General features: G+C 39.5%; 1 protein-coding gene and 1 non-coding gene across 3 annotated transcripts in view; both read left to right on the top strand.

Annotated features, from left to right (window-relative positions):
• The window catches only part of DYNC2H1 (dynein cytoplasmic 2 heavy chain 1), a 312,370-nt gene that overhangs the window by 200,830 nt on the left and 90,899 nt on the right, over nt 1-20,641 (top strand). For both annotated transcript variants that reach the window (XM_029956592.1, XM_029956591.1), the window contains 3 exons: nt 2,300-2,375; nt 8,440-8,648; nt 11,402-11,506. In XM_029956592.1, the coding sequence (XP_029812452.1) occupies nt 2,300-2,375; nt 8,440-8,648; nt 11,402-11,506 (390 nt within the window). The remainder of the gene's footprint in view (nt 1-2,299; nt 2,376-8,439; nt 8,649-11,401; nt 11,507-20,641) is intronic.
• On the top strand, nt 19,063-19,146 carry LOC115272882. Its single transcript, XR_003900529.1, has one exon. It is a non-coding gene; the product is annotated as a small nucleolar RNA SNORD45 (small nucleolar RNA).

Here is a 20,641-nt window from a genome sequence, read left to right as displayed (position 1 = left end):
AATGTAAAGAAAAAAAAGAATTTAGCAAACTTAATGTACAAAATATCAAAAACCAGATATCCAGTTAAGAAATGAGCAGAGAATCTGAGTAGACATTTTTCCAAAGAAGACATCCAGATGGCTAACAGACACATGAAAAGATGTTCAACATCACTCATCAAGGAAATGTAAATCAAAACAATGATGAGATACCACCTCATACCTATCAGGTTGGGTAAAATTAACAACATAAGAAACAACAAATGTTGGCAAGGATGCACTGTTGGTAGGAATGAAAACTGGTGCAGCCACTCTAAACAGTATGGAGGTTTCTCAAAAAGTTAAAACTAACCTATAATCCAACATTTGCACTACCAAGTATTTACACAAAGGATACAGATACACTAATTCCAAGGGATAGATGCATCCCAGTGTTTATAGCAGCATGATCAATAATAGCCAAATTATAGAATGAGTCTAAATGTCTACCAACTGATGAATGGATAAAGGAGATGTGATGTATGTATGCAATGGAATATTACTTAGCCATCAAAATGAATGACATCTTGTCATTTGCAATGACATGGATGGAGCTAGCTTGTATCTTCCTAAATGAAGTAAGCCAATCAGATAAATACTATATAATTTCACTCATGGAATTTAAGAAACAAAGCAGATGAACATATACGAAGGAAAAAGGAGAGGGAACAAACTAGCAGAGGTTCTTTTATTAATGTTTATTTTCACAAGAGACTTACGTACAGAGATCAAACTGAGGGTTGATGGAGGGAAGTGGGTCTGGGCTGGGCTAGATGGGTGATGGGTATTAAGGATGGCATTGTGATGAGCACGGGGTGTTGTATGTAAGTGATGAATCCCTGAATTCTGCTTCTGAAGCCAATACTGTACTGTATGTTAACAAAGTAGAATTTAGAAATCTGAAAGAAAAAATATCACTTTAGTTTGTTGTTGATGGGCGTGTAACCCTTACAGATCTTTGATTCTTATCTGTACTGAATCTTAGGTTTAAATCTCTTGTGTTTTTTTAACAATATAATTTTTAAAAATCTATCCAAATGCCAGTTACCCCCAAATTTATGTATCTAGCTCAGAACAGTTCCCTGACCCTAGGTTTTTGTGTCCAACTGTTTATTGGATTTGTGCCAGTTTGTTTCTGAAATGACTGAAAACCCCCATATTGTGGTTACAAGTGTGAAAGCACAAGCCTCTCCAGAGCTCGGTTTTGTCTCTTTGGTTCAGTTGTAGGTTCTCACCCACCAGACAGTGCCTGGTGTGCAGCAGGCCCTCAGTAACTACTAGTACCTTCTCCTCTCTGCTTTTACACACATTCTCTAATTTTGTTGTCCCATGGTCCATCTACTTACTCCTTCCTGTGTGTTCTACCCCCCACTCCCCCCAGGACGACTTCGCTTTACCTCCTGGATGAGCTCAGACTTCTTTCTTGTGTAGACCAAATACGGCTCTTCCCATCAAGCACGTTGTAGCTTGTCGTTGGAGATGGGTTTGAGTGATGAATTGTGTTCACTCTCCCTCCCCCCACATTTAACTGACAACCACCCGAGGGCAGAGAGTATGTTTGGGTGCATTCTTTTATTCCCAGTGCTTTACATATATAACATGTGTTTAGCATATTGTTTTGAATGATTAATGGATGAATGAAATTTGATATTCCAACATACTATTAAAGTCTAAATTAAAGGTAGTATTACACTAATTAGTTAAAATGATTGGAAATACCATCAGAATTATTTTTACTTTTTTTCATAGCTTTATAAAACCTAGAGCTCTATGAATGTTCTTTTTATATGAGCATCATAGCTGTTAGCGGCAAGTTGATAATTTAGTTCCAACATGAATGCCTCATGGGTGAGATGTACAGAAAATAATACTGTATGCTTTAGGGTACCTTTAAAAATTTTTGTAACATTTTTTTCCTCATGTTTATGGTCAAAACCCACAATTCTGAAGGATAAAATTACAGAAACTATCTCAATGTGTACACTGTACTTGGACTGTAAAATGGACTTTACCAGTTTGTTCCTTCTGTGCAGAATGGCCATAATACTTAAGTGATAAAAACTATTCTAGTAGTAAAAGTCATTGGCATGCTGAGAGGTCAGTAAATTTCTTTTAAAAAATTACTGTTACTTTAGAGTTAGTGTTTTTATTAAAAATTTTCAGGAGTTCTTTTATTTTTTTAGTATGTTTTGAATATTCTTTAGATTATAAGGTCAGTGATGCATACATGTGTGCCTTTGAACATTGTAAGTCTTTAATATCTGTACATTTGTCTTCATAGGGCTGGACCAAGTTTTATGAGTTTTCTTTATCTGATCTTCGGGCTGGGTACAGCATTATTGACCGGCTCTTTGACGGTAAGGTCTCATGATAATTGTCATCTCTGGTATTAATGGGGAAATTTTTTTGAGATCTGACTAGTAGTATGGTTTCTTTAAGAGTGACTTCCTATCATGAAACTTGTTTTTGCATTTTTCATTTTGTGTTTTATGTCCCGGCTTTCCATGCTTGTGTTAGTGGCTAGTTCTTTATCTGTGATGGTCATCAGTTTTATATGCCATCATTTTCTGATTGGTCTGTCGCTCCCAGGAAGCTAAAATCAGGAGACACTTGTCCTTACTTTGGGGCCTTCGTAGGTTTCAGGCTTAGGAAGCGTTAGTCAGATCTCATGAACTGTTAAATCAGGGACTACACTAGACTAATGTCAGTACTTATGGTTAAGTAGGAGTTCAAATTCAAGGTACAGATAATAGATTGTGACAGACAAGACCGCGTGATGTGCTCGGTGGAGGCCGTCCAGCCCTCTGCCTCCTGATGATGGAGCAGTCTGCTCGCTGATGTTACTGTGCGGGCTGCAGGGCCACGCCAGGGGACCAGAGAGTGTCGAGCTAGGACGAATTGGAGGAGAGAGTATATAGTAGGGATCCGAGGCTTGAAAATGCCCTGCAGCCCTGCCAGGCCACCCTTCCCGGCCTCTCCCCATTTCAGTAAACAGCGTTCATTCAGGCTCAGAACCTGAGAGTCACCTGGGTTCTTTTTCTCATCCTTAAACATCCAGAATTTGGGCAGTTTCTGTCCCTCCTGTGTCCAGACCAGATCATGATTCCGTTCACTTACTCAGCCTCCTCAGCGCTTGCTCGCTGAGCGGGGCTCCTGACCCAGGCTTCTTGCTGTGGCCGCTCCCTCTGAGACACTCTTCCCGCGTACACGAGACACTTACAAGAGTGAAATAAGCTGTATCGGTCTCATTTAAAAGCCTACAGCCACACTCGTCTTCTCTTCTTCTCTGGCAAGCTGGGCTCTTCCTACCCGAAGGTTTCAGTCCATGCTCTTCTGAAATGTCCCTGTCCTAGACCTTTACTTATGCCTTGTATTCACATCTCAGTGTCAGGGCTCCTCTTCAGATTAGCCTTGTTACCACCAAATCTAAAGTGATTTTAAAAATTACTCCCTGCTCCTTGTTCTGATGTGTCCTTGCACCACATCAGCACAACCTCCTTCATCTCTCCCCACTGGAGTGTCGTCTCCTTAAAGCAGTCTTTGACTGTTCATCCTTAACATCTGTAGCAGGACCCAGAGCAGACACTCACCTATCCGTAGATGAATTAATATCAGACACCAGAAATTATTCTGTAGCTTACCTTTGGCAGAATGATAGGGATGGACATCTAGTATGTGGCCAAGTCTCATTTTAATTTACATGTTTATGAGCTAAAAGTTTTAAATGATACATGGACAAAAGTACTTAGAAGATCACAGCTCAGTGAAATTTCCAGAAAATAACATGTGGCCAGTGCCTTTATCAAGAAATGATATCACCAATTATTCTGATTCCACTCTGTCTCATGTTGCCTTCCAGTCATGACCATTTCCAACCCCCTGCCCCCACCCCCAACATCAGCTCCTGTGGTAAACACCAGGCATCTCTTACTATATATAGCAGTTTGGCCTGTTTTTATAAAACTGGAATCATACATCATCTGGCGTTTAGTCCTTAGGTTCCTTCAGTTGACACTGTGGTGAGAGATTCACCTGTATGGTTACATGCAGTTACAGGTCGGTTATTCTCAGTGCAATATAGAATGTCGTTCTCTGATTATATTCTCTCAGTGGACATGTGGGGCCTGTGGGGTGATGATGAATCACACTGCTGCCTTTGGTAATTATTTGCGTGTATTTGTGTTGAGTATGTGTGCAGGAGTGGGTGGGGGCATTCACTCGTTCACCATCAGTGAATGCCAAATCATATTCTAGGTGAGTTTTTCTTTATCTAGTAGATTTTTGAATTATACATCACTAAAGTGTATATAAACTTAAAATTTAGTAAATGGTCATATACTGAATCTTTGTAATTAACCCCAGATCAAAAGAGTGTTACCAGCCTTCCAGAAGTGCTACCCCTACTCCTTGACACACGTGACCCCACAGTGCCCTAGTCCATGCCAAGGATAACCACTTTTCTGACTTTTTGAGAGATTGTTTTCAGTATTAACACAATATATACTAAGGTTTTAGCTTGCATTGAAACTTGGTAATGTTTCTTTTTTTTTTTTGTATTTTAAAGTTTTTCTTTAAATTTTTTAATGTTAATTATTGAGAGAGAAAAAGAGCATGAGCGGAGGAGGGATGGAGAGAGAGGGAGACACTGAATCTGAAGCAGGCTCCAGGCTCTGAGCTGTCAGCACAAAATCTGACACAGGGCTTAAACTCAAAACCAGTGAGATCATGACGTGAGCTGAAGTCAGACACTTAACCAACTGAACCACCCAGGTCTCCTATTTTTATTTAAGTTCCTGTTAGTTAGGGGCACCTGGGTGGCTTTCTCGATTAAGCATCTGACTCTTGGTTTCAGCTCAGGTCATGATCTCACAATTCATGAGATCAACCTCGTGCCAGGCCCTGTGGTGACAATGTGGAGCTTGCCTGGGAGTTTCCCTTTCTCTCTGCACCCCCACACCCCACCCCAGCTTGTGTTCACTTGTTCTCATTCCCTTACACACTGTCTCTCTCTCTCCAAAATTAATAAACTTTAAATATAAATTCCAGTTAACGTGCAACATAGTATTGGTTTCAGGGATAGAATTCAGTGATTCATCACTTACATACAACACTCAGTGCTCATCACAAGTGCCCTCCTTAGTGCCCATCCCCCATGTAGCCCATCCCTCACTCTCCTTCCTCCATCAACCCTGTTTGTTCTCTGTCAGTAAGAGTCTCATGTGGTTTGTCTCCCTCTCTCCTCTTTTTATCCCCCCCTGCCGTATGTTCACCTGTTTTGTTTCTTAAATTCCACATATGAGTGAAGTCATATGATATTTATCCTTCTCTAATTTCGCTTAGCCTAATATACTCTAGTTCCATCCACATCGCTGCAAATGGCAAGATTTCATTCTTTTTGATGGCTGAGTAATATTCTGCTGTATTCATACACCATATCTTCTTTCTCCATTCATCAGTCAATGGACACTTGGGCTATTTCCATAATTTTCAAAATGTTTTTAAACTTTATTTTATTTTTATAATATCGCTATGAGATCATCATTATTAGTGCCCTTTAAGGATGAGGAAACCAAAGCAAGGAGTTTGAATAATTTGTCATTTGTTTGACACTTGTGATGGAATTAACTAATAGCTTCATATTATTTTTTACATATATCACACAAGTAAATTCTTGTGAATAAGAGGCTAGTGCTTTAAAGTGTAGTGAATCTCATGGTAAAATTCTAAGTGTATAACCTTAGGATTATAGAGTTTCTTACTATTAGGGATTTCCACATATACAGAATTAAGTACAAATAAGAAAAAGTTCTAGTTATGGGGGTGAGCCAGTATAGAAATTGTGTGGCTCGTGAGACCCAGAGAACATGTATAACCTCGATGTGCCTGAGTTCGCTGATCTGTAAAGTAGGATAATAGCAGGCACTATATTCATTGGTTTGAATTTTGAGAGGTTTGAAAGGGAAAAGTCATGTGAAGCATTTAACATTTAGTTCACTGAATATATTGAGTAAGTTAGCAATTGTCAACTGTTCTTGCTGTTGCTGTAATTTCAGTTTGGTTTTTTAATCTTAAACAAAATAAAACTTACCTTGAGAACAGTGGATGTAAGACAAATAAGATCTTAAAAATTATATGAAGTAGAATTTACCTAATAGCTAGTTGTATTTTATAGGCTGAAGATCTATTAATGTTTTCTATGCCCTGGTGGCCTACCTATGAATGAATGGCATGTCCATCAATAATAAGTTATTTAGTAAATAGCAAGGCCGAACTAGAAAGTGGAGTCCTGGCGAAGTCCCTCGGCGTAGCTCTTTCGCCACTGTTGATCCTAAGATGCAGGCGGAAGTACCTTTAGTCGGTCTTCCATGCTGCAGGCACCCTGTCCTGCAGGAGGCCGTCTCGTCACCTGAAACGCGCCGACGCCCATCCTTGTGTGGTCTCTGACGCTGACAGCTACCCGACACAGCCAGACTAGCAGTGCTGGCACTGAGGGCAACAGCATAAATACAAGTGTGTCCTATGCCTACTGCAGACCTAAGGTTTAATTCTTACCTTTTATTTTATTTTTTTGCTCTCTTTTTTTTTAAATATTTATAATTAGTTTATTTTCATTTATTAATCATATGAATCTAAAATTCATTTAAATATTAATAACATCCCACTTAATATTTACACAGCATGTATACAAACTGTTAAATCAAATTTAAGCACTAAACAGAATAAATTTCCCCATTTAAATGTTGATTACAAACTTAATCAAACACTTCTAAACCTTTAATTAGAATCCCTTTTTTTGTTGTTGTTGTTTTTTTTAAGTAGTTTATTGTCAAATTGGTTTACATACAACACCCAGTGCTCTTCCTCATAAGTGCCCTCCACCATCACCACCACCTCTTTCCCCCCTCCCCCTTCCCCTTCAACTCATAGTTCATTTCCAGCATTCAGTAGTCTCTCAAGTTTTGCGTCCCTCTCTCTCCCCAATTCTCTTTCCCTCTTCCCCTCCCCCTGGTCCTCCATTAGGTTTCTCCTGTTCTCCTGTTAGACCTATGAGTGCAAACATATGGTTTCTGTCTTTCTCTGCCCGACTTATTTCGCTTAGCATGACACCCTCAAGGTCCATGAACAGACACTTCTCCAAAGAGGACATCCAGATGACCTACAGGCACATAAAATGATGCTCAACACCCCTCATCATCAGGGAAACACAAATCAAAACCACACTGAGATACCACCTCACACCAGTCAGAGTGGCTAAAATGAACAAATCAAGCGACTATAGTTGCTGGCGAGGATGTGGAGAAATGGGCACCCTCCTACACTGTTGGTGGGAATGTAAACTGGTGCAGCCACTCTGGAAAACAGTGTGGACGTTCTTCAAAAAACTATCGAGAACTCCGTTATGACCTAGCAATAGCACTGCTAGGGATTTACCCAAAGGATACAGAAGTGTTGATGCATAGGGGCACATGTACCCCAATGTTCATAACAGCAATGTCAACAGTAGCCAAAACATGGAAAAATGGAAAAAGCCTAAATGTCCATCACCTGATGAGCGGATCAAGAAGATGTGGTATATATACACAATGGAGTACTACATGGCAATGAGAAAGAATGAAATATGGCCATCTGTAAGAAAATGGATGGACCTTGAGGGTGTCATGCTAAGTGAAATAAGTCAGGCAGAGAAGGACAGAAACCATATGTTTGCACTCATAGGTCTACTTCTTACCTTTTAAAGTTACCACTGGACTGTGATTAAGAGAACGCTTTCGTCGCAAAATGAAATAATGACTTCAGAGTCTTATTATGTTGTTTTGTACTACATTTCTCTATTAGAATAGGAAATGGATAGTTGACCGTTTTAATCATGACATTTAAGGATTATAATATGTGAAGTGATTTTGTAGTTTCGTTATTCAGATTTTTTCTGAACTGAGATTTTCCACCATTGTATAAAATTAGGCTTTGGCTATATTCTAAGGAATTTTCCATCTAAGGAGGCAGTGCCATGTGGTCACTAAGAGTACAGCTTTGGGTTCAGATCTTTGGGATTGTGTGATTTTTTTTTACTTAGGTTACTCAGCCTCTCTATTCCTCAATTTCTTCATTAGTATAATTGGATAATCTTAATATTTCTATGTTATGAGTCTTAAGTGACATTTGGGAAATTTTGCTCGATTAAATAATCTCAATACATATTAGCCATTCTGTGATTATATTAACATTAATTATTAAAAATGTATTAATCATCTTTACATTTATATTAGTGAACAAAAGGAATGATTTAACTTGGTTAAATGTGTATTGTTATATTCTATAAATATAACTGGAGCCTGGAATTTAGTTAATATTTTAGAATATTTTTAGAATATTTTAATGTCTTAGAAATAAAGTTAATAAAAGTATGTTTTAAAATTATAGGTACCAAGGACATGCAGTGGGAATTTTTACACGGTTTACTTGAAAATGCTATTTATGGCGGACGCATAGATAACTATTTTGACCTTAGAGTTCTTCAGTCATACCTGAAACAGTTTTTTAATTCTTCAGTAACTGATGTTTTAAACCAAAGGAACAAGAAAAGCGTTTTTCCAAATTCCATCTGTCTCCCCAAATCCTGCAGCATTTTGGTAGGTAAAATTCATCATTTGTAATCTATTACCAAATACCTAAATCCTTTTTTTAAATTGTTGAGTACATATCTGTTTCTTTTAAATGCACAAGTAATTCTTATTCACAAATAGGGATTATTGTTATGCTACAGTGTGGCCTGAGTCTGGTGTTGTCTACACTAGTGAATGCTTGATGATAACAGGATGCAGTGAGTAGGGAAATCTCCGAGGGAGTGGTCAAAGGAAATGTTAAAAATGTAAGATGGGAAAGAGAGCGGAGAAGAGTGAGGGAAGCAGATCAAGGGAGACTACGGAATACTGAAGAGGAACCATGGACTGAGAGGGGAGGGGGAGGCAGGGAGGGGGTGATGGTCATGGTGGGGGGCACTTGTGGGGAGAAGCACTGGGTGTTATATGGAAACCAATTTGACAATAAACTATTATAAAAAAAATAAAATAAAAATGTAAGACGGCTGTGAAGATCCGCAAGGCGAGGGTACCCGAGCTCCCGGTGGGCACAAGGAAACATGAAAGAGGTCCAACACTCTAACAAACCTGTCTTCATTTGCTGTTTCTAAGTAGAATGCAGGTGGAACCATGTGAGCGATATACTTGCGGTGGCTGTGATAGCAGCATGTTGTTACACCATTGTTGAATTTTAGCCAGCTGGAGCTTCCCCCCTTGAGTCGTTCTGTAAAAGCCCGTAGGATGAAGTCCTCTTTTCCAGAAAGCGGCACAAAATGTGGCCCGAAGATGTCAATTCTAATTTATGTGGCCTCAAACTATCTTTCCTTAATGTCCAAATAATGTCATAGAACATTAAGATCGTTTATCTCTTCATGAATTACAGAGATACATATTCAGTTATATAGTTCTTATCTCAGGGTGACGCATTTTTCTCTCATCCAAGTATTTTTCAAGAAGATTCTTTTGTTTCAGTGACCTAACTGTCAAAAGTAAAAGTTTTGAAACCAATATTGAATATATTACCAAATGTCTTACCTGTTAAGTATCCCATCTGTTTTGTTTTTCAGTATCTTTCACTCATTTAGTCATGTATTTAGTAGGTGCCACTGAATATGTGTGTGTCTGCTGGTGGCCCTGTTCCAGACCACGTGGGCACCGTGGGCATCTGAGGGGCTGACCTCCTAGCGAGAGGGCCTCATCTAGCCAATAGAGGCATCACATGGCTATTCATGGGGCGTTCATTTTACATAGTGCACGGACAGGTCTCCCCTCTACTTGAGGTTTAAACTGAAAAGTACAAGTCCTACAGAAAGTGCATATCATGAACATCCTGGGCAGTGAATTTTATACACTGAGCACGTGAATGTAACCAGCGCTGAGATCCAGAAATTCTCCACAGATCCTCCTCCCATCCCCTTGTCTTTACTGCGTCCCCCATGGAGAGGAGTCATCTGGGCCTCTAACGCCCTCCGTTAGCTCTGCCTGGTTCTGAACTTCGGATGGATGGTATCATCTGGTGTATATTCTCTTGCATCCAAGTGAGGATAAATCTGTGTGGAATGGCAGCTGTCTGTTATTTAAGAAACACGTCAGTGTACAGTTGGAGGGGGAGTGGAGAATCTGGCCAGTGTGGATGAGAAAAGTTCACAGTCATTTTGCAATGAACAAAGGGGGTCAATAGAGCAAACTTGTATTTATAGGATGACTTACGAGTATCAGTGTTCAGCTTTCTCCCTAATAGAATTCCACAGAACAAGGAAGCTAGAACTCCCTGGGCAGGTGAGAACACCTGTGTGTGCCCTACACCACATATGCACATACAAGCGTGCGCCTGCATGTTCGTGTACCCACATGCGTACTTACACCTGTACGTATTATGATTCGACAGCTTGACGAAGTTAACCCGTGTTGAGTTAACAGGATGGGAAAGATTCCCAAAAAGAGCAGCATGTCTTTCCAAAATTTGGCATGTTTGTACGGCTCTGGGCTTCCTAGAGTCCAACTGTTGTCCTGGAAATAGTTAACAGGCAGCCACCAAGGATGAGAAAGAATGATGGCGTCTCTTTAACAGCCATTTCTCTTCGTTAAGTAAGAACAGTGTAGATGCATACAGGGTTCCCTTTAACATCATTTGCCTTCCTGGAGGCAAACAAAGCAGTTCTTACCCTTGAGCCAAAATGAATAAATTCTCCTTCTTGGTCTACACGTAGGTAGAGTTTTGACTCCATAACTATGTGGATGCTTGCTTGATAAATGAAGCCTTTGCAATGCTTACCATAATTTTGGAGATGAGATGATAGGATTATCAGTGCATTTCATGACACTTCACCACCAGACTGAGGGCTAACTGTGAAATGGCTTTATGTAAAGTGATTTACAGAGCGCATCTTGCTTACCAGAGTGTGTATATGTAGGGTTCCAGGTGTTGGGAATATGAATATTTATCTTAGGGTCAGGAGTCGTGGGTCAGATGCAGGGTGAATAACCCCACAGGGCTTTCCTGAAAACATGTTACAGAACATCTGACATGCAGTAGCCACAGCCACTCAAGTAGTTTTATTTCGTCAGTGCAGGGTCCCTTTGAATGTGCAGAGTTAAAATACAGTATCACATAAGTTAGGGCTGAAGTAGTAATGACAGTAGTTTTGAAGATGTCTAAGTTGGTGTGATCCAGACTGAAAGGGAGACTTACCTAGGAAATGTAAATGTGTGAATAACTAATACTTGAGTGCTTTGCAGTGTCTGATCTCAGTGGGTAGGTTCAATCCTTAGAGAAAAGCTGGTGTTTATTTGTTCATGTCTAGGACTACCGGGCTCTCATCGAAAAGCTTCCAGAGGACGACAAGCCTAGTTTCTTCGGTCTTCCCGCCAACAGTGCTCGCTCGGCGCAGCGCATGATCAGTTCTCAGGTAACCGAGGGGAAGACGTGCTGTGGGAAAACGGTGCCACTGACCTGAGAGAAACCACATGAGACCTGATTTGATCTTCAGACCCCACAAGCTCGTACTGAACATTTTTATTTTATTTAGCACAGTACATCCCAGTCCCCCCTTAAGTAAATTTTAAAGGAGCCAAATGGCTCTATGTTAATAAATTTGTTAAAATTAGTAAAATAACATTGAACATTATCACTTCATGCATAATATATGTATTTCACCTCTTGTGATTATTTTAAGGCTATATGTTTTCAGTTTTTTAAAATTTCAATTCCAGGTTTTTATTTAAAATTTTTTTAACATTTATTAATTTTTGAGAGACAGACAGAGACAGAGTGTGAGCAGGGGAGGGACAGAGAATGAGGGAGACACAGAATCTGAAGCAGGCTCCAGGCTCTGAGCTGTCAGCACAGAGCCTAAAGTGGGGCTAGAACTCACGGACGGCAAGATCATGACCTGAGCTGAAGTCAGACATTTAACTGACTGAGCCACACAGGCACCTCTCAATTCCAGCATTTTTAACCATACAGTGTAATATTAGGTTCAGGTGCACAGTATAATGATTGAACACTTGGACACATCACCTGGTACGTATCACAGCAAGGACCCCCCTTCACCCCACCCCCACCCACCTCCCCTCTGGTGACCATCAGCATCATCTCTGTAGTTAGGAGTCTGTTTCTTGTTTCTCTCTCTCTTTTCCCATTGTTCATTTGTTTTATTTGTAGTTTCTATATATGAGTGAAATCATATGGGATTTGTCTTTCTCTGACTGATTTATTTCATTTAGCATGATACACTGGTTCTACCCATGTCGTTGCAAATTGCAAGATTTCATTCTTTTGACTGCTGGATAATATTCCCATGTGTGTGTGCGTGTGTGTGTGTGTGCGCACACGTGCACGCACGTACCACGTCTTCTCTATCAGTCGATGGACATCTGGGCTCGCTCCATAGTTTGGCTGTTGTTGATAGTGCTGCTATGAACATCTTTTCTGCACATTTTTATGGTAAGATAAACCTTTCTAAACAGAAAGGGATCCTCCAGAAGAGTCAAAAGTTCCTCAAGTATTTCTGCATTCAGCTTAGAGACAATATTGGCCATCCTTCCTGTATGTATCAAGAACTTAAAAGATTGAAATTATCTCTTTGGAAAATGACTAAAGGATATTTTTCAGTGTCTGTTATTTTACCAGGCGTCCCTTTTATTTAACATCCCATATTGCATTTTTAAGCCATCTTTTGGCATCTTATGATGTTTTTTTTTTTAGATTGGTTTTGGCATTTGCTTTTTAAGAAAGAAAAACTGAGGAAATGGAATGAATAAGCAACTTGCAAGTTAACAGAATGCTAATAACACCTTTTTTTTGGTCTCGTAAATGCTACACAGATTTGATTGCTGACATGGCACATCACAGGACCGCCTGCCCTGGTTTTTGCGGGGTGTTTCAGTCAGAGGCTTCTAGCAGATTGAAAAGTAGAAGTATGAATCAAGTAGGCGTTGTATGAGAATTATGATCTAGGAATAAAGGAGAAAATTAGGGTGTTTTGAGGAGATGAAGCCTAGTTCTGGTCATGAGACATTAGCAGTGAGGAGAAAAATAGATTCAAAAACTAGTTTCTAGAATCCCTTTTGTCTCATAACAGTTATTTTCCCCAAAATTATGTCCAGTACAGTGCGCACTCCTCGCATCATATTACAAACCAGTGTCGGTCAATAGCTTTACTTAGATCTTATTTAAAATGGTGATTTTTGTATTCTCCCATATAGTGGTTTTTAGGTCTTTGTTAATCCACGTTTATCATGACAGTGGTGGTGGAGAGTTTCATACTTACCATACCTTCTGAACTAGGCTTTGGCAAGCACTTTCCATGAGTTATCTCATTTAACTCTCAAAGTAATACTGTAATATTAGGGTCATTGTTGAATTCACTCTACAGTTGAGAAGATTGAAGCCACTGGAGATTATTTTTCCCAAGATCACACTCTTAGTAGTTGAATGAACAGGGACTCAAACAGGTCAGTGAGCTGAGTCACATGTGCTCAGCACGGCCTGTCCCCGCAGCAGTCCAAGCCCTCTGTCATAGGGAGATTCAATAGCCTCTTTCCATAGAGGTTTCCTTTCCCACACCACCTCCCTTTGCTGGGGAGGGGGGTTTTGCTAGGTAAAAGTCTTTGGTAAAATAGTCTTTTTTGCATTTTATCACCCTTTGACCTAAGAACTCTGGTCACATCTTAATTACAAATGGAAAGTCTGGAAGATAAATGAATAAATTAATGAGATATTTGAGAAGTTAAAGTCTCAAGTATTTTGACATTAAAATGTAATGCAATTTAAATCAACTGCCTATGGAGTATTATCCTTCATCTGTGTTCTCAGGGACCCTTCAGAGCATTGAAATTGCTTTATAGCTAGACTTGAAAGAGGCTTTAATGTAAGTAAAATTTTTTTGCAGAAATAATTCCCAAATTCGCTATTTCATGAAAGATGTACCACTTCCTCATTGTTATTCCAAAGTGCCATCATGATTTTATGGTAAATATTCATTAGAAGACTAGGAGTTTGTGTCCATTGTTGATCTAAATACCATGGGACCTGCACATCTTAAACTCGTGGAGGCCGAGACTGTGTGGAAGAGAGGCCATTGTCACCACTGCCCCCATAGAGGGTGCACTGTGACAGCGTCCGGCGCTGTTGCTGGCGGAGATCAGGTGTTTGCTGCAAGTGTTCTTTCGCTTTGCCACGAATTAAGAAAGTAACAGCATACAAAATTATAGTTGCAAACAAGGTAGATAAGACTACATGAAGGATGAAGGAACCTCCTAATATTTCTAAGGGGTGAGTCTTAAAAATTTCCACCAGAAATTGGATATTAGGTATGTCCAATCAACAAGGAACATGGGGCTTTAACCACATTGATGAAACCTTGAAGCCAGAATGAAGTAGCCGGAGAAGTGACAAGGTTGTCTGCGTGGTGTCGTGGGAGCTGGCTTCAGTGCCCGCATGCGCTTGTGCACGCCGGTCCTCCCAGGCCCCGGTCCCGCCCGTGGCTGCACGTCACGTAACCACTGCATTCACAGCAATGGTCTACAGGATCTCAGCAACCCACATAATTCTGTTGCTTTCTCCTTTTCCCAGATTTGTCTCCTTGTCATTGTAAGAGCAGCAGATCCATGTCTACAGTTTCTTTCTTCTTTCCTTTCCCTCTTCTTATGTTTAACTGTTAACCCACAATTGTAGATTAAAGTAATCGCCGAACTGGCATAATTGTCTTTCTACTATGTTAAAGCCTAGAAAATACTGGGGTCGGGGGTAAGGGTGTTGGCCACTTATATGGGAATTATTTGGAAAGTTTATCTTGACAGGTAGATGGCTCAGTGCCATCCAGGATGTGCACAGACTTGTTGGGAGTGAGGCTTTGGTGTCTCTGTTTTGGCGTGAATTCTCAGGCTCCTTCAAATTTGAAAGCATTTGTACTAGAGTTCTGAGAAACTGCAGAGAATTTCTCATTTTGGAATCTGAATAACATGAAATCTGTACATTCATTCATCCCTAGGTATCTGCGTGGCTTACTCTCTTATTCCTTTCAGGTAACATCATCCAGAAGGCCTTTCTGGCTTACACGAAAGAGCAACTTACTGCAAACCTCAGTATTACTTTTCCTTTGAATGGGCTTCATTTTTCTCTTAAGATGTATGTTTCTCTAGGACGTGTGTGTGTTTCTTTTTTTAATATATAGTTTATTGTCAAATTGGTTTGCATATAACACCCAGTGCTCTTCCCCACAAGTGCCCCCCTCCATGACCATCACCACCCTTCCCTCCCTACCCCTCCCCCTTCAGTCCTTGGTTTGTTTTCAGTATTCAAGAGGGGAAGGGGGGAAAGAGAGTGTGTGTTTCTTTAGCTCTAAAATTTTTAGTGACTTTTCAAAATACAATCTTTGATCTATATAAAGGATTACATATCTAACATATATATATATATAACTAATATTAAAAAGTATGATGATAGAATATAACTTCATGAACCAATAAGCAGGAACAACGATATTACCAGAAGGTTTAATCAACTTAAATGATTTCTTCTGTTCATCTTCCTTTCTGCTAAAGGAGCCACCATTCACTTTTGTTTTAAACTTTCTAATACTCTTATACGTTTTTTTAATATAGTTTATTTATTTTTGAGATAGGGAGAGAGAGAGCACGAGTGGGGAAGGGGCAGAGAGAGAGGGAGACACAGAATCTGAAACAGGCTTCAGGCTCTGAGCTGTCAGCACAGACCCTGTTATTGGGGTCGAACCCATGAACCATGAGATCATGACCCAAGCTGAAGTTAGATGCTTAACTGACTGAGGTACCCAGGCACCACAGTACTCTTATACTTTTTAAATAGTTGTATTACACACATGCATTTATACACACACTTGTTCATGGAAGTATATAGCTTCATTTTGCTAATTAAAAAAATTTTAATGTTTGTTTGTTTTTGAGAGAGATATAGAATGCTTAGTAGGGTAGGAGCAGAGAGAGAAACAGAACGCGAAGCAGGCTCCAGGTTCTGAGCTATCAGCACAGAGCCTGATGTGGGGCTCGAACTCACAAACTGTGAGTTCATAACCTGAGCCTAAGTTAGATGCTTATCCAACTGACCTGCCCAGGAGCCCTGCTAATTTTTAAATTATAAAATAGTGTCTTGCATGTGGTATTCTATTACTTGTGTATCTTATATTACATTATTTTTCAAAGATCTGTGTAGGTCACTGGTTTAGCTGTAGTTTTGTTATACATATCCTCATGCATGTTACATACTATGCTTATAATTACGTAAATAGCACACTATTATGAACAGTGTGCCTGCGTGCACGTCTCATTGTCTGTCCAGGGCAGTAGTGCCTCACGGTGTGCGTCCCTGAATGGACCATGTCCACATGCTTTCAGTTCTGCGCTATGGTACACCATCACCAGAAGGTTCAGTGTCCACACCATCTGATTCCCACCAGGTAACATTTTTGGATGCCTTCATATTTCTTAATCTGATGGGTTAAAATGCTATCTTGGTGTGGTCTTAGCTTGTATTTCTTATTATTGAGATTGAATATCCTTCTGTGTATGGGCCATCCCTGGTTTTTAAGTGCAGGGATAACAGTGAGACAGATGTGTCTGCAGCCCAGTTGGAGGGAGTGACACAGTGGGATGTGAGGCCAGGAGGCAGCTGGGGTGGGGGGGGGGAAGATGACAATGAGCCTAGTGACCAAGCCATGGTAGGAACCTGGCTACTGTGTGGTACTGACCTTGGGGAGTAAGGAGGCTTGTGCTGCTGTCTGAAACTGCCAGCAGGTGTGTGTGGCGGCAGGTGGGGGGGGTAGCTTGTTCTGATCAAATCCTTGCTAGCTGAAATCCATTTAGAAAAAGACGCTCTATTAAAGTAGCATACTTATTTCTTGTAAGAGCTATGTATTTTTAAGTGTGAGCTACATATTCAGTTTTTTTCCCTCTACACATGATTTGAGGTTCCAGAACTTTATTTTTGTTTCAGACTCAGTAGCAGCTTCATAACAAAGTTCTTACAAGGAGTTATGTTCATTCTTGATGATGGTTCTTGTATTGCTGAAGAGTTGAGGATTAATTGCTAATATAATGCTTTTAGCAACATTGCATTAAATGGCTTTTATGAACTCAGCAGCTGCCCTTATCCTGACTCAAATGGTTTTTCGGCTCTTATTAGAGAAGTCACAAGTCCCTGGTAAAATTAATTTTTGAAACCAGGAAGCTTAAGATGCTCTTCTGTGTCACACAGCCTTCTATTTGAGTGTATTTCCTCACATTTCAGGAACATGTTGCTTAGCCACAGCTTTCCACTAGCACCATCAGCAGAAAGAGGCGATGTGTACTTTCATGCACAGTGTATCGACTTCTGACTTGAGAGTGTAGGCCAGTCCCGTGGGAGTACTTGCCGCTCTTCAAGTTCTCAGACCATTCAAGACGGAAGAAAAAGGGTCCAAAGCCATTATCAGTCTCTTTAGTTTTGTAACTTATACAATGACGTCATATTGGTTATTTTTGAATGTTTACCAAGAAACATTAAGTTCATGAATATTATAGATTTGATGTTTTACTTTCATATGTTGTCATTCAGTAAGAAGTAAAAGTGCCTCTTCATTTGAAAAATGCTCTTGAAAAGGAAACAAAAATTTATCTTTGTGAATGGTATTTCATGATCATGAAAGAAAAGTTGAGAAAGAATGTTTTTCTTTATTGCATAATTCTTAATAATAAATAGGGAAAGAATGGCAGAATTTGAAAAATCACTTTTACAAATCTTAATAAAATCACCGATTCATAAAATCGTGGTCCACGATTTGAAAACACTATGTGGATGGTTGAAGGGGAAGTTGATGGAGACCAGCTGTGGCTACTTAAACTCACAGACCAGTTGGGCACAGTCCGTGTGCCTTCCGAGGTCACGCCGGAGGGAGTACACTTTCCAAAAATGTCTTCTAACAAAAGTGAACTGGATCCTGATCGGGATTTTAGAACTAATTTTTGATTAACAGGAAACACCGAAGGCTAAGGGAACAAATTAAACACAGTGGATCCAGAATGTGAGACATTCTGCAGGACAACTAGCTGACTTAGTTTTATCAGCCTCTTAATGACATTCAAAAAAAGGAAGCTCAGAGAAACTGCTCTACGTTAAAGGGACTTAAAAATACATAAAACTGCCTGGCCTTTCTGTGGCTACTGACTCAGGCAGTCTGCTTTGAACAAGTGTTGAGACCGTCAGGGCATTCAGATGGACGAGGTGTTTCAGGACACGAGTGTTTGTACTGACCCTACGACCACTCTTCCACTTTCCTGGTTATTCTCTGAACTTCCTAACATTTTTTAAGATTGTAATTACATACAGTTTCCTCTTATTTTCATTTGTACAACATAGTGATTTGACATTTGTGAAATTGTTAACCACTCACTGAGAGTCTAGCTACCATCTGCTCTCAAACAAAATTAATATATTACTGACTGTAGATCCCATGCTGTGTACCATGCCCCCAGCACTTATCTGTCATGCGGGTGTGTACGTCTTCACCGCCATCACTCAGTTTTGTCTGCCCTCTCCTTCCCTGGAAACTACCACTCTCTTCTCTCGATGTAGGAGTCTGGGGTGTTTTTGTTTTGTTTTGTTTTGTTTTTAGATTCCACATATATATGAAATCATGTGGTATTTGTCTTTCTCTTACCATAGTACCCTCAAGGCCCAGCCATGTTGTCTCGGTGGCAAGCTCTCCTTCTTTATGGCTTTGTGTTGCATTATGTGTGTGTGTGTGTGTGTGTGTGTGTGTGTATGTTATGTTCTATATATATCATATGGATATGGATACATATATGAAACTCACACATTTATATACCATATCTTTCTTTAGCCGTCCATCTATCAGTGGACATTTAAATGTTGTTACCATAGTGGCTGTTGCAAATAATGCTGTAGTGAATGTAGAGGTGCATGTGCCTTTTCAAATCAGTGTTTTTAGGTCCATGATGTGTTGGCATGTATTACCTGAATATATAGCTGATGTGTAATAACACTTTAGCTCTAGAATTATGCTGAGACCTTGAAAAAAAAGAAAAACAAATCAGTGTTTTAATTTTCTTTGAGGAGATACCCAGACATGGAATTACTGGATCATATGGTACGTGCATTTCTCATTTTTTGAGGAGGCTTCATACTGTTTTCCCAAACAGTTGCCCCAGTGTACATTCCCCCAATAGTGTATGAGAATTCCCTTTTTCCAACATCCTCACCAACATGGTATTTCTTTTTGGTAATAGTAAGTCTTATCGGTGTGAGGTGCTATCTCATTGTGGTTTTGTTTTGCATTTCCCTGCTGATGAGTGATGCTGGACATCTTTTCATATGTCTGTTGGCCATCTGTAGGTCATCTTTGGAGAAGTGCCTATTCAGGTCTTCTGTCCAATTTTAAATCAGATTGTTTTTTGGTGTTGAGTTTTATGAGTTCTTTCTGTGTTTTTGGGTATTTACCCCTTATCAGATAATATGGTTTTACAGTAGCTTTCCATTCAGTAGGTTCCTTTTCAGTTTGTTGATGGCTTCCTTCACTGTGCAAAACAACTTTTAGTTTGATGTAGTTCTGTTTATTTTTTTCTTTTGTTTGCTTTGATTGTTGTCAGATTAAAAAAAATGTAGCTAAGACCAATGTTGAGGAGCTTACTGCCTGTGTTTTTTTGTAGGACTTTGATGGTTTCAGGTTTTACACTCGAGTCTGTAATCCATTTTGAGTTATTTGTTGGGTGGAGGATAAGATAGTGGCCATTTCATTATTTTCCATTTTGATATCTAATTTTCCAGCACCATTTACTGAGGAGACTTTCTCCATTTCTCCTGTGTTGTAAATTAATTAACCACGTATATGTGTGGGTCTGTTCCTGGTCTCTCCATTCTGTACCATTGATCTGTAAGCCTATTTATGCCAGTACCATACTGTTTACATTACTACAACTTTGTAGTATAGTTTCAAAGCAGGGAGCATGATACCTGCAGCTTTATTCTCCTTTTCAGCATTGCTTTGGCTATTTAGAGTCATTTCTGTACAAGTTTTAGCATTATTTGTTTTAGTTCTGTGAAATATACCATTGTAATTTTTATAGAGATTGCATTGAATCTGTAGATGCTTTGGGTGGTGTGGACCTTTTAACAATGTTTGTTCTTCTGATCCATGTGCATGGAATGTGTTCCCATATATTTGTGTCTTCTATTTCTTTCATCTGTTCCATTGTCAATGTATGGTGTATTTTCACCTCCTTATTTATATTTATTCTCAGGTACTTTATTCTTTTTGATCCAATTATAATATCTCTTCCTGATGTTATATACTTTGTGTAATAGAAACGCTACAGATTTATGTATATTTATTTTGTTTCCTGCAACTTTACAGAATTCATGTATCAGATCTAACAGTTTTGTGATTAATTAATTCTTTAGCTTTCTGTATATAGTATTATGTTATCTTCAAATAGTGACAGGTTTTCTACTTGACAATTTAGATACATTTTTTTTCTTGCCTAATACAGCCACAGCAGGCTATGTCTTC

Source organism: Suricata suricatta, chromosome 11, assembly GCF_006229205.1.
Source record: "Suricata suricatta isolate VVHF042 chromosome 11, meerkat_22Aug2017_6uvM2_HiC, whole genome shotgun sequence".
Classification (NCBI taxonomy): Eukaryota; Metazoa; Chordata; class Mammalia; order Carnivora; family Herpestidae; genus Suricata; species Suricata suricatta.
This window is presented reverse-complemented; position numbering and strand designations above follow the sequence as displayed.